Source organism: Oncorhynchus clarkii, chromosome 20 (assembly GCF_045791955.1).
Source record: "Oncorhynchus clarkii lewisi isolate Uvic-CL-2024 chromosome 20, UVic_Ocla_1.0, whole genome shotgun sequence".
Taxonomy (NCBI): Eukaryota; Metazoa; Chordata; class Actinopteri; order Salmoniformes; family Salmonidae; genus Oncorhynchus; species Oncorhynchus clarkii.
Genome location: NC_092166.1, coordinates 60694184 through 60706868, shown reverse-complemented (window position 1 = coordinate 60706868; position 12685 = coordinate 60694184). Strand labels below are relative to the sequence as shown.

General features: G+C 45.0%; 1 protein-coding gene across 1 annotated transcript in view; it reads right to left on the bottom strand.

The window, feature by feature from the left end:
• LOC139376635 (calcium channel, voltage-dependent, T type, alpha 1G subunit) overlaps positions 1 to 10901 on the bottom strand; it is a 319317-nt gene extending 308416 nt beyond the window's left edge. Inside the window, exon 1 of the mRNA XM_071119441.1 lies at positions 10600 to 10901. Within this exon, the coding sequence (XP_070975542.1) occupies positions 10600 to 10901 (302 nt within the window). The remainder of the gene's footprint in view (positions 1 to 10599) is intronic.
• Between the last annotated feature and the right edge of the window lie 1784 nt (positions 10902 to 12685).

Sequence of the window (12685 nt, the reverse complement as noted above, 5' to 3'; positions counted from 1 at the left end):
TTTAAGTAATTCATTTGCATTTCATTGCATGACATAAGTATTTGATACATCAGAAAAACAGAACTTAATATTTGGTACAGAAACCTTTGTTTGCAATTACAGAGATCATACGTTTCCTGTAGTTCTTGACCAGGTTTGCACACACTGCAGCAGGGATTTTGGCCCACTCCTCCATACAGACCATCTCCAGATCCTTCACGTTTCGGGGCTGTCGCTGGGCAATACAGACGTTCAGCTTCCTCCAAAGATTTTCTATTGGGTTCAGGTCTGGAGACTGGCTAGGCCACTCCAGGACCTTGAGATGCTTATTACGGAGCCACTCCTTAGTTGCCCTGGCTGTGTGTTTCGGGTCGTTGTCATGCTGGAAGACCCAGCCACGACCCATCTTCAATGCTCTTACTGAGAGAAGGTGGCCAAGATCTCGTGATACATGGCCCCATCCATCCTCCCCTCAATATGGTGCAGTAGTCCTGTCCCCTTTGCAGAAAAGCATCCTCAAAGAATGATGTTTCCACCTACATGCTTCACGGTTGGGATGGTGTTCTTGGGGTTGTACTCATCCTTCTTCTTCTTCCAAACACGGCGAGTGGAGTTTACCCCAAAAAGCTCTATTTTTGTCTCATCGGACCACATGACCTTCTCCCATTCCTCCTCTGGATCATCCAGATGGTCATTGGCAAACTTCAGACGGGCCTGGACATGCGCTGGCTTGAGCAGGGGGACCTTGCGTGCGCTGCAGGATTTTAATCCATGACGGCATAGTGTGTTACTAATGGTTTTCTTTGAGACTGTGGTCCCGGCTCTCTTCAAGGTCATTGACCAGGTCCTGCCGTGTTGTTCTGGGCTGATCCCTCACCTTCCTCATGATCATTGATTGACGAGGTGAGATCTTGCATGGAGCCCCAGACCGAGGGTGATTGACCGTCATCTTGAACTTCTTCCATTTTCTAATAATTGCGCCAACAGTTGTTGCCTTCTCACCAAGCTGCTTGCCTATTGTCCTGTAGCCCATCCCGGCATTGTGCAGGTCTACAATTTTAACCCTGATGTCCTTACACAGCTCTCTGGTCTTGGCCATTGTGGAGAGGTTGGAGTCTGTTTGATTGAGTGTGTGGACAGGTGTCTTCTATACAGTTAACGAGTTCAAACAGTTGCAGTTAATACAGGTAATGAGTGGAGAACAGTAGGGCTTCTTTAAAAAAAACTAACAGGTCTGTGAGAGCCGGAATTCTTACTGGTTGGTAGGTGATCAAATACTTATGTCATGCAATAAAGTGCAAATCAATTACTTAAAATTCATACAATGTGATTATCTGGATTTTTGTTTTAGATTCCGTCTCTCACAGTTGAAGTGTACCTAAGATAAAAATTACAGACCTCTATATGCTTTGTAAGTAGGAAAACCTGCAAAATCGGCAGTGTATCAAATACTTGTTCTCCCCACTGTATATAGGCTCATCAGTTAGAAGTTTAATGCGTTGCGTATCTTCATACAGTGCTCAGACAGACAGACAGACAGACAGACAGACAGACATGTAAACCTGCATACATAAAGGCATGTACACACACATGAACAAACACTTTTGCAGATTGACCAACTGTGCTGGACCTGAAGCCCAAAATGTATAATGATTAATTGACTGCAGTGAGAGACAGGATTACCTGCCATGACAACCACCTGACACAGTAAATCTGTGTGTGCGTGTGTGTGTGTGTGTGTGTGTGTGTGTGTGTGTGTGTGTGTGTGTGTGTGTGTGTGTGTGTGTGTGTGTGTGTGTGTGTGTGTGTGTGTGTGTGTGTGTGTGTGTGTGTGTGTAAATCAGTGGCGACGACACTGGATGTGCCAATTAATGTGTGAATAACAACTCCTGTGATCTGAACATTGAGAGAGAGAGGGAGAGAGAGAGGGAGAGTGAGAGGGAGAGAGAGAGGGAGAGAGAGGGGGGGAGAGAGAGAGGGAGTGAGAGGGGGAGAGAGAGAGGGAGAGAGGGAGAGAGAGAGCGATAGCGGCAGATGTAGACAGAGAGAGGGAATGAGGGAGAGCGAGAGAGAGCGCGAGAGAGAGAGGGAGAGAGAGAGAGAGAGGGAGAGAGGGAGAGAGAGAGCGATAGCGGTCGACAGAAAGAGGGAATAAGGGCGAGCGAGGGAGAGCGAGAGAGAGGTGTCAGTAACACAGTAGCACAGACATCTATCCTGTGAATACAGAACTCAGTAAGGGGCCTGTTCTTAATGAATAGCCCTCTTTTACCTGCTATAGAACACACATACACTGACTGATGAACAGTAATATGTGTCTGTGTTGAATCAGAAATGAGTCTTGAAGTCTTTGTTGGTTGCATAATATTGTTCAAAGTGTTGAGTGTTGTGGCCAACACATCCAAGGCAATCGCTGGGCTAGCATCTCCACGCACACACACACATGCACACAAACCCACACCGCTGCTGACAACAGTAGGGTTCTAATATCCTTTGAAGTAGGGTGTGTATCAGATTCCCCCTTACTCCCCTCGTTTTCCCCAAACAAACACACACTCAAACACATATTTTTGAAAACAAACACATCCAAAATACATAGCAGGGAGATCTGCAGTCTGCACGCCATGTGAATCACACACATACATCACACACCACCTACAGGGGATCGTTGCGTGCGTAACGACATATAAATAGTTAAACAAACAATGGTAACGCTATACTGCATGTGACTGGCTATGCCATGTAGCAACCCTCTGGAGGGATGGAAAGAGCGTTTGTCATTACCATACTTACATATATACATGACACATACATCCTGTACTGTAGTTCTGACACTGCACACAGACACGCCCACACCTGTGATAAGCATAGCATTTCTCAGCAATGATCAGACTCAAGCATCAAGCATTTCAAGACGCATGAAATTCTCCAGAGGAACAGAGAGAGTAGGGAGAGGCGGAGGGAGAAACGGGAGAGAGAGGGGGAAGACTCGAATTTCGAGAGAGAAAAGAGAGAGGAAAGGAAAAGGAGGGAGAAAATATGAAAATAAAGTAGCTGGGTACAGGGCAGTGGAGTGGGAGGAGCTATAGGAGGACGGGCTCATTGTAATGGCTGGAATAGAATAAATGGAGCGCTATCGAACACATCAAACATATAGAAAGCACATGTTTGACTCTGTTCCTTTCATTCCATTTCAGCCATTACAATGAACCGTCCTCCTATAGCTCCTCCTACCAGCCTCCACTGGTACAGGCCTCATTTTTAACCTCTTAAAAATGCTCTCTGAAACGCCACTCTACTCTCCAACTGGGGGCCTTTCTTTCCTCTATCTCCTCCTCTCACACTCTATTTCGCTCTCTCTCTCGAGCCAACACGAGGCGTTTCACTCGAGGAGAAGAGGAATAGAGGAAGAAGAGCACAATACATGTTCTGCTGATTAGCTGAGTGTTCCCTTCACCTTTCATTGTTTTATAGACTTATCGGATACATACACACTACCTCTATCTGTTCCTCTTACCGCTCCATCCCCAACGTGCATTTGTCCCTTGGAATAGTTTCATGCTCATCTATCTATCCTGTATTTCATTTCCCCAACAAGTTATGAATTCACCAATGCGGGTTTTCCAAAGCCCAGATGTTCATTTTACAGCTCTGTTTCATGTTAAAGGCTACGTGCTTTCAGTTCGCTTAATATTGCCAGTTTATTTTGTCAAGCAAACATTTGTTTCTTTCATGTCATTTGTCTGCTGTCTGATCCTCTGAGTGGATGCGGTGTTTAGGAACTCACAAACATTCTCAGACACTTACGTGGTAGATGTTTTCTTTTATTTCATCTAATTTCATTTTCATATCGTTGATTGTTTTGTGTTCCCGCTCCTCACCGCACCGGCTTGTCACGTGCTCCACTGTGCGTCCTAGAGCTTGCGCGAATGCGTGCCAGTATTGGTGGGCACAGGTGCGAGCGCACCACTCTTCTGTTTTGGTTTGGAAATAGCCCCATACATGTCATTACTGGATATTTTTTGCTGTGATGAGAATTCAAAGGTATATAAGTCTGCCTTAAAATGATGTTCATCATCGTTAATGTCCGCCAAGTGATAATGAGAACATTGTTTATTGAGGTTTTGTGCCTGTTTTATGTATTTTTGCTGAGGGTTATTTATTAGGCTTTCTTCCCATAGATTGTTGATCCAAGGTTTGTCCAGGTTCTGGTCAAGTTCCTGCCAGATCTAACAACGCCTGGATAGGTATTTTACGTATCCGCTAACCTCATCATATGGTATAGCAATCCGACTTGCACAGTTTGATGGAGAATGGGGAGGATGGTCAGAGCCTAGTACAACCTGCCTATGCCAAGTAAGTATGAGTACGATGATGTTCTCCGTGTTGCTCTACGACCCCTACAAGCATCAAAGGACTCGTCTGAAACCAGTACCGCCGATCTGCCAACTTCTTTCTGTAGTGTCCGAACAGTTTGGGCTACACACTAAATATGTATTATTTTATTATTTATTAGGATCCCCAAATAGCTGCTGCCAAGGCAGTGGCTACTCTTCCTGGGGTCCATACAGGAAACAACACAACAAATAAAATACGTAAACATACACAGCACTACATTAACATCACAATTTAGTCATTCAGCAGATGCTCCCATCCAGCGCGACAAAACGGCCAGTGCATTACTCTTAAGATACCCAGGCAAGACGAACGCATATCACAGTCGTATCCCAACCACCTATCACATACATAATACAATGCAAAATACAATACAATATGACCCCACTATGGAAAGCTGAGACACAAACACGTGCATGGTGTTGTTGTTTTGCTCTAAGACGCTCACCAGCCTCACAAAACTCGTCTGAAGGTAGCCCGGTATCAGTACCTATGGAAGTATTTTAGTGCCCAAATGTTTTTGTAAAATATGGGCTAAAAATAAATACAAATAATGTTCTAATCTTTCTCATATCTCTCAGATACAGGACAAACACTTTAAAACAAACGTATTTATTTTTTGACCTTGTGTTTTTCCATGTATGAATCTGTTCAATGTGTTCAATATGCGCCAATTGCATTACAACCAAATTCAATGTTTCAACAAATAATTTGTATAGCTAAAAGGCTCCTAAAATTCTGAATCAAAAAGCTAAATGATCCTTGATATGACCATCTTAAAACAATTCCATTTGCTAGCTTAGTTCCCTTTAGGGCCGCGAGACACCTTTCTTTCGTTTTTTTCCCCTTTTGTGCATATTCATATAATATACTTTACTGTCAATGGATAATATATGTATCAGTAGATAAAGAAACGATGTTGATACTACTAGCATATATAAGCACTCTGATGTCATTGACCTCTATGAACCAATGTCACTGCATCTCAATAATAATACATTCATTGTGAATGTTACGAACATATACATAAGTTACTATGTCTATTTGCTGTGCATATTCCTGTTACTTAAGCAACAACTGTCAACAATAAAAAAACGTATCACAAAAAAAAGACACATTATCCCTTACACCTTACACATTTGGCTCTGGTGCATCCTGTTTCCATTGATCATCCTTGAGATATTTCTACAACTTCATTGGAGTACACCTGTGGTAAATTCAATTGATTGGATATGATTTGGAAAGGCCCACACCTGTCTATATAAGGTCCCAAAGTTGACAATGCATGTAAGAGCAAAAACACGCCATGAGGTCGAAGGAATTGTCCGTAGAGCTCAGAGAAAGAATTGTATTGAGGCACAGATCTGGGGAAGAGTACAAAAAGATGTTTGCAGCATTGAACATCCCCAAGAACACAGAGGCCTCCATCATTGTTACAAGGAAGAAGTTTGGAACCACCAAGACTCTTCCTAGAGCTGGCCGCCCGGCCAAACTGAGCATTCGGGGGAGAAGAGCCTTGGTCAGAGAAGTGACTAAGAACCCGATGGTCACTCTGAAATAACTTCAGAGTTCCTGTGTGGAGATGGGAGAACCTTCCAGAAGGACAACAATCTCTGCAGCATTCCACCAATCAGCCCTTTATGCCAGTGGCCAGATGGAAGCCATTCCTCAGTAAAAGGCACATAACAGCCCGCTTAGAGTTTGCCAAAAGGCACCTAAAGGACTCTCAGACCACGTGAAACAAAATTCTCTGGTGTGATGAAACCAAAATGGAACTCTTTGGACTGAATGCCTAGCGTCAAGTCTGGAGGAAACCTGGCACCATCCCTATGGTGAAGCATGGTGGTGGCAGCATCATGCTGTAAGGATGTTTTTCAGCGGCAGGGAGACTAGTCAGGATGAACGGAGCAAAGTACAGAGAGTTTCTTGATGAAAACTTACTCCAGAGCGCTCAGGACCTCAGACTGGGGTAAAGGTTCACCTTCCAACAGGACAATGACCCTAAGCACACAGCCAAGACAACACAGGAATGGCTTCGGGACAAGTCCCTGAATGTCCTTGAGTGGCCCAGCCAGAGCCCGGACTTGAACCCGATCGAACAGCTCTGGAGAGACCTGAAAATAGCTGTGCAGCTCCCTATCCAACCTGACAGAGCTTGAGAGGATCTGCAAAGAAGAATGGGACATACTCCCCGAATACAGTTGTGCCAAGCTTCTAGCGTCATACCCAAGAAGACTTGAGGCTGTAATCGCTGCCAAAGGTGCTTCAACAAAGTACTGAGTAAAGGGTCTGTATCCATGTAAATGTGATATTTAAGTTTTTTATTTTTAATACATTTGCAGAAAAATATATGTTTCTGCTTTGTCATTATGGGGTATTGTGTGTAAATTGATGAGTCCATTATTAAAAAAAAAATCAATTTTAGAATAAGACTGTAACATAATAAAATGTGGAAAAAGTCAAGGGGTCTGAATACTTTCCGAATGCAGCGTAATACACACAACTGTTGAGATTCAAAGGGAAAGAAAAGAAGCAAAGGGAGACGTAAAAACAAAGCATATCAACATCCATAATTGATTAAGACCTAACGTCCAAAGTGTTGGGACTCTAAAACAAATCAATTACTGTGTGTCCTTCAATACTGGCCCGTATCAGTCTACCAGTGCAATAACAGAGTAACCCTGATGAAGGCAGCAAGCTTGCTGAAACGTCATTGACTGGCGATAAATCATTAGCATGGGAGCTAGCGTGAGGCGCTAAGTTCTCACCGCAGCCAAAACAATGATAGAGTGGTAGGGAGAGGAGAGCCATTGGTCAGCTCACTCGCTCGCTCTCTGCAGACTGGACTACACAACCCTCTGGTACTAAATCAGTAGTGGACACGGAGGGAGAGAGATGGGGGAGGAAGAGAAAGAGGAGGGAGGATGAAGGATGGAGAGAGAGAGTGTGTGTGAAGGAGAGGGGGGGGGGGGGTGTTTGTGAGACGGAGAGCAAGTGAGAGAGAGCAAGGAAGGACAGAGAGGGAGAGGATGTGGATGTGTTCCCACTCTCCTTTCCTCCATGTTTAGAGGATGGCCTTGGCACCACCCTGCTGTCCGACAGAGAGGAGACATCTACGGGAGTCGTGTGTGTGTGTGTGTGTGTGTGTGTGTGTGTGTGTGTGTGTGTGTGTGTCCGTGCGTGTCAGAGACCTCTCTCCCCACACTCCCCAACACATGCAGTCATCATTAGCAAAACCAGGAGGGGGAATTTCACACTGGCAACGCGCCGGGCCCCACATCACTCAATGTAGACACCCTGGGGGTCCTTCATTAAGGCCTAAATGCCAGTGTGAATGTCCAGGAGTTCTAATTACCTCAGCCTGGCCCTGGATACAATAGCCAGGGGCCGCCAGGGGACACCAGGGGCTGCCTGTAGATCCTGCCCGTAGACACTGATCTAGGATCAGCTCACTCTTGAGTCCTAACCCTGTTTGGGAGAGTTTTGGCTCTAGTGTGCCCCGGTGTGGTGGTATGTACACTATGTGAGTTTTCTCTCATAATCCTGAACAGCGATGAGACTTCAGTAGCACACACGCATGCACACACACACACACACACACAAGCTCTGTGGGGGATACAGAGACAGATCGATCTCAGTTAGATTATAAAGTATTACACAACCACTGACCTTTTCCTAAATCGCTACAGAAACACAGAAAGGGCAAAACATGGAGCAGATACATCAAAATAACAGCCACCCAGCCCTGGACACACACACACACACACACACACACACACTTAAGTCTCGGCTACACTGCAACCATGTTAAACATCGCCATCATATAGCAGCACAGCAAGTCAAATAATTGGAGTGACATCCCTCTCTCTTTCTCTCTCTCTCTCTTCTGCTTTCCCCCCGCCCCTCTATCTCTCTCTCTCTCCTTCTCTCCCCCCTCCATCTCTCTCTTTACCGCTCTCTCGCTCTCCATCTCTCTTTTCCTCCCTCCCTCCCCCTCTGTTTCTCTAAGCAGGGATTTAGCAGGCAGCCAGTTCCCGCTCTTGACGCTCGGTCTGTATATTCTCACATTGTTTGGCCTCTCCGACTTCTCCAAAGGCCAACTTAGCATCCCCTCAATTACCTACCGCCACATCACAACCACTTGTCCCTTTGTTTGGTACGGCACAGGTTCCCCCTAATGTCAATGTCACTGCAGTTAACAGGGGTCCTGGTGAACAAAGAATGTGTCGTGTCTCATAGAGCACAAGCACAACATCAAAGCATTAGAGGTCAGAAGTGATTGGCCAGTCAATGTCTCCCTGCAGATTGTTTCCTTTTTCTTGGCTGGGTGCTGGGCCTGTAGCCCTCAGCAGCCTGTCTCTCTACGGAGCGCTGTGTGTCAAAGGAGTACCCAGCGATGGAGGGTCTCACTTCTCAAATTGGGGCCCTGGTAATGAGCTCCCTCTGGGGGTCTTGTTCCTCCCTGTGGCTCCTAAAGCCCCTGGAGGCCCCTGGTCCTCTGATACAGAGTAGAAGGGGAACAGAGGAGAAGCTCTGCTGGCATTTACAGATATGGACATGAGAGAGCAATGGCTGTGACCTCTAGCAGAGAAATACCCCACTGACCACGCATACCGCTGATAAGGACTGAGGGAGACTGAGGGAGACGGACGGCAGAGAGGAAGGGTTCTGTGATAGTGCAGGGGGGGGGGGGGGCGGCAGATCCAGAGTGTGTGTGGGAGTATACTGTCTGCATATATGAACCACATCGGAGAAACAGACTCAGACAGACAGACAGAGGAAGTGAGAGACGAGCATCTCATTGAGAGTTTTGATGGGAGGGAGAAACACTAACACTGGAGGTGAGGAGATAAAGGTCATCGAGAGGATAATCAGGTGAAATAAGTCAATTCTATTGGGTTGTGTTACAACTCACTCACACACACACACACACACACACACACACACACACACACACACACACACACACACACTGGTCCACAGCAGACATCACAGTGTGTGTAAGCCAGCACATACACATGCCAAACCAGCATTCTTTCCCCTTCAGAGGGCTGCTGCTCCAAGAGCATCTACCTAAACACTGCAACCTCGCAACACACACACACACCGCCACTGTAGCACAAAAAACCCACGGAAGTCTAGGTATGCTCCACATATATGCCATAATGCAAACAGACACACACACCAAGATAGTTATATCTCTTCTCTCCTCTATCTGGGGTGAACTAAATCAATGTGGGTCTGTGCTCTTTTGAATCGATAACCGGTTTCTCTCTCAAGTATGATTTAATAAAGGACTAGACTCCACTACTGTAACATTTACAGACACAGAGACACAACACAGAGCTAGCAGTCAATAAACAACAACACAGGTATGTATGAAGAAATGAGTTAGAACATAACCTCTCTCAGCCCTACAGAACTGAATTCTGATGAAACCGGGTGTGTGTGTGTGTGTGTGTGTGTGTGTGTGTGTGTGTGTGTGTGTGTGTGTGTGTGTGTGTGTGTGTGTGTGTGGAGGGCCATCGATGTTCACCGCCTCCTGTAATTATGATTAATCAATCAATTCTAATCAGGAAAAATGCTAAATTATAAAATAAATCAGGTGCAAATCATTTGAAATGTGAAATGAACAAGTATAGGCCTGCAACCCCTCGAGACACAGCAATCAATATATGGCCTCTGTTCTTTATAAGGCCTTGCAGCCAATGCTATATTGTCCATATTGCAGAGCAATATTCATATTTGGTCATATCTGACCTCAATTTCATGAGGTCACCAGATATCCAGCAGGACAAATCGATAGGTGCAAGCCATGGATTGGCCCCTGAACTAAGACCCGATGTCCGTCGACCTCCAGGTTGAAGTTACTATCCTTGAAACTCACCAATCTGACCTAAAATAAGCTTCTAAGGGCAAATGTCTCCGACTTCTTTGCCAGCAATAACATTAACAGACAGAGAGATTATAAGAGGCATAATTTTCACATGGATCTCCATGAAGCCTTGTAGACCTTCCCAGATACTCTGAATCCCAAATCAACCTCAAGACTTAAACCCAAGGCACTTACGTAGATCTGAGAGGATTGGATGAGCGCATAACCAAAAGCAGGTGCATCTTACCTTCACAGATGTGTGTGTGGGTATGGATATATAAGAGATGATCCCATGATCCAAGCAGAGCACACATGAGTGAACTGACAGCTATTATTTCTAAGTAAAAGGATATGGGTTGCAGACCATCTTCAGACACCAGCTCCTCGGAGGGGTGGTTTGTTTCAGGTAGAAAAACACGACGGGAGCCAGGGTGGGGTGAGGCAGCTCGTCATCCCCGCCTGCCGAGGCCTCCTCCCCGGATGTAGAGAGTCCATCAGGTCCCGGTGATACTGGCTCCACCTCGCCGCGTTCCACGCCTCCTCCTCCGGCCCCAGACAGGTCGTTGAGCCGTATGAAAGTTCTGGGGAGAGAGGAGCGCCCCTCTGTGTCCCTGGCGCGGAGGTCACCGGGGAGATTTCCCCCATCCTCATCCATCATTCACCCCCTGAGATGGAGGGGTGGAGGAAATGTAAACATCACCAACATAGAAATGCGTAAACCAACATAAAAATGCGTAAACCAACGTAGAAATGCGTAAACCAACATAGAAATGCGTAAACCAACGTAGAAATGCGTAAACCAACATAGAAATGCGTAAACATTCAACTATAACGTTGTCTAAAGACGCTCAACATAATGACTTGTATATGTCCATAATTATTTCCATACATTTGGGCAAAACATAAACATAGTTTAAGAATGACAGAAGGATTATGCACACAAAAAACGAATTGTCTACATATTTAGGCATCATTAAAGTGTGTGTAGGATGATTCTATTTAGGAGGACAATATTTATTGTTGATGGATAAATTCATATTTGTTGCATAAGTTTCAAATACATTAGAGGATATTTGGGGAAAAACGAAAACTCGTTATTAAGATTTTATACCAGGATTGTATAACATTCTTTATAAGGGTTTCTGGACTCCAAGACATATGCTTACAATTAAATCCAAATATTGGAGCAGAATATAGTGGGGAGCAGCGGGATCCGTTATTAGATTTCACCCAAATATGCATTCACCTCCCAAGAAGTCAGTTTTAAACGAAAATCTGTAGTTATTTTGACACTACCTTACTGTATTTGTTTTTAACAACGATCAACACTTGTTTATGATCCTATGCCACCCAAATTTCTCACAACATTTGGCAACAGATAGGGGTCCAACTGAGCTGCAGTGCCTCGTAATTTTGAATAGAGGGATTCCCGTCCCCGTGTATTTTCTCTCCACACTGTATCACATGCCATACTGCATCTTTAAGAAATGAACAATTATTCAAATTCCTGTTTTCCAAACTTCAATCATGCGTTTTAGCAACATCAATGGATTATTAAACGAAATTAGTTTGCTTTTGGAATCGCGTAAACCAACCACATAACACAACCAATAACAAAAACAGGCGTTTTTATCGTTGTAATTGTTGATGTATTACCTGTAATAGAATCAGTAGATGTGCCCAAAGCGCGCTCAGTCATCGCATGATGGATTCTCGTGGCAAAAGTGCAGCCCGAATCGCGCGTGAGGGGAAGAAGGGAAGAGAGAAGAGCGAGCAGGAGGGGAGGAAAAGAGTCGGTACGTGCGTGCGTCTTGCGGGCTGTATAGTTTCCAGGTGGTCGCTACAGCGGGTTTATGGGCATCATGCGCCAGGCATGGTTTTTAGTCTCGAGCTCTCTCGGAACTCCACGGTCTCTTCATAGAACCTTTCCCTTTGTAATATCTTGGAATTCTGTCTAAATCCTGGTCAGATTCCAGACACAAATCCTGGTCTGGCGTTTATAGCAGAATCTCCACCGTTTGCTCTCCTATTCCTTCCCTCTCCCTCTGACCCTTCTTTCCCACTTCAGTCAAAACAACTCAACTCAAATCAATACACAAAAAAACTATCAACAAACAATTCGGTTTCTCCTCGTTTTCGTCTTCGGTTTTAGTATCCAAAGGTGTTCATTCCATTCATCCAAACATGAGGTGCTTTAGCGCCTGTATGTACCCCAGCCTAAAAGTGTTTCATAATTGAAATACAGTACTTAACATTTCCGCTCTAATAACACATCCATAAGGCATCCTTTGCGTACACGCGGGGTATGGGTGCAGCGCGTGTGAAATGATGTGTTTAAGGTTCCGTCACATTATTACCGACATAACCACACAAAAGTATCTCCCTATATCTCTCTTTCTCCTGAATCTTTTCGTTCGGCGAGGCTGCCCACACCAAGAT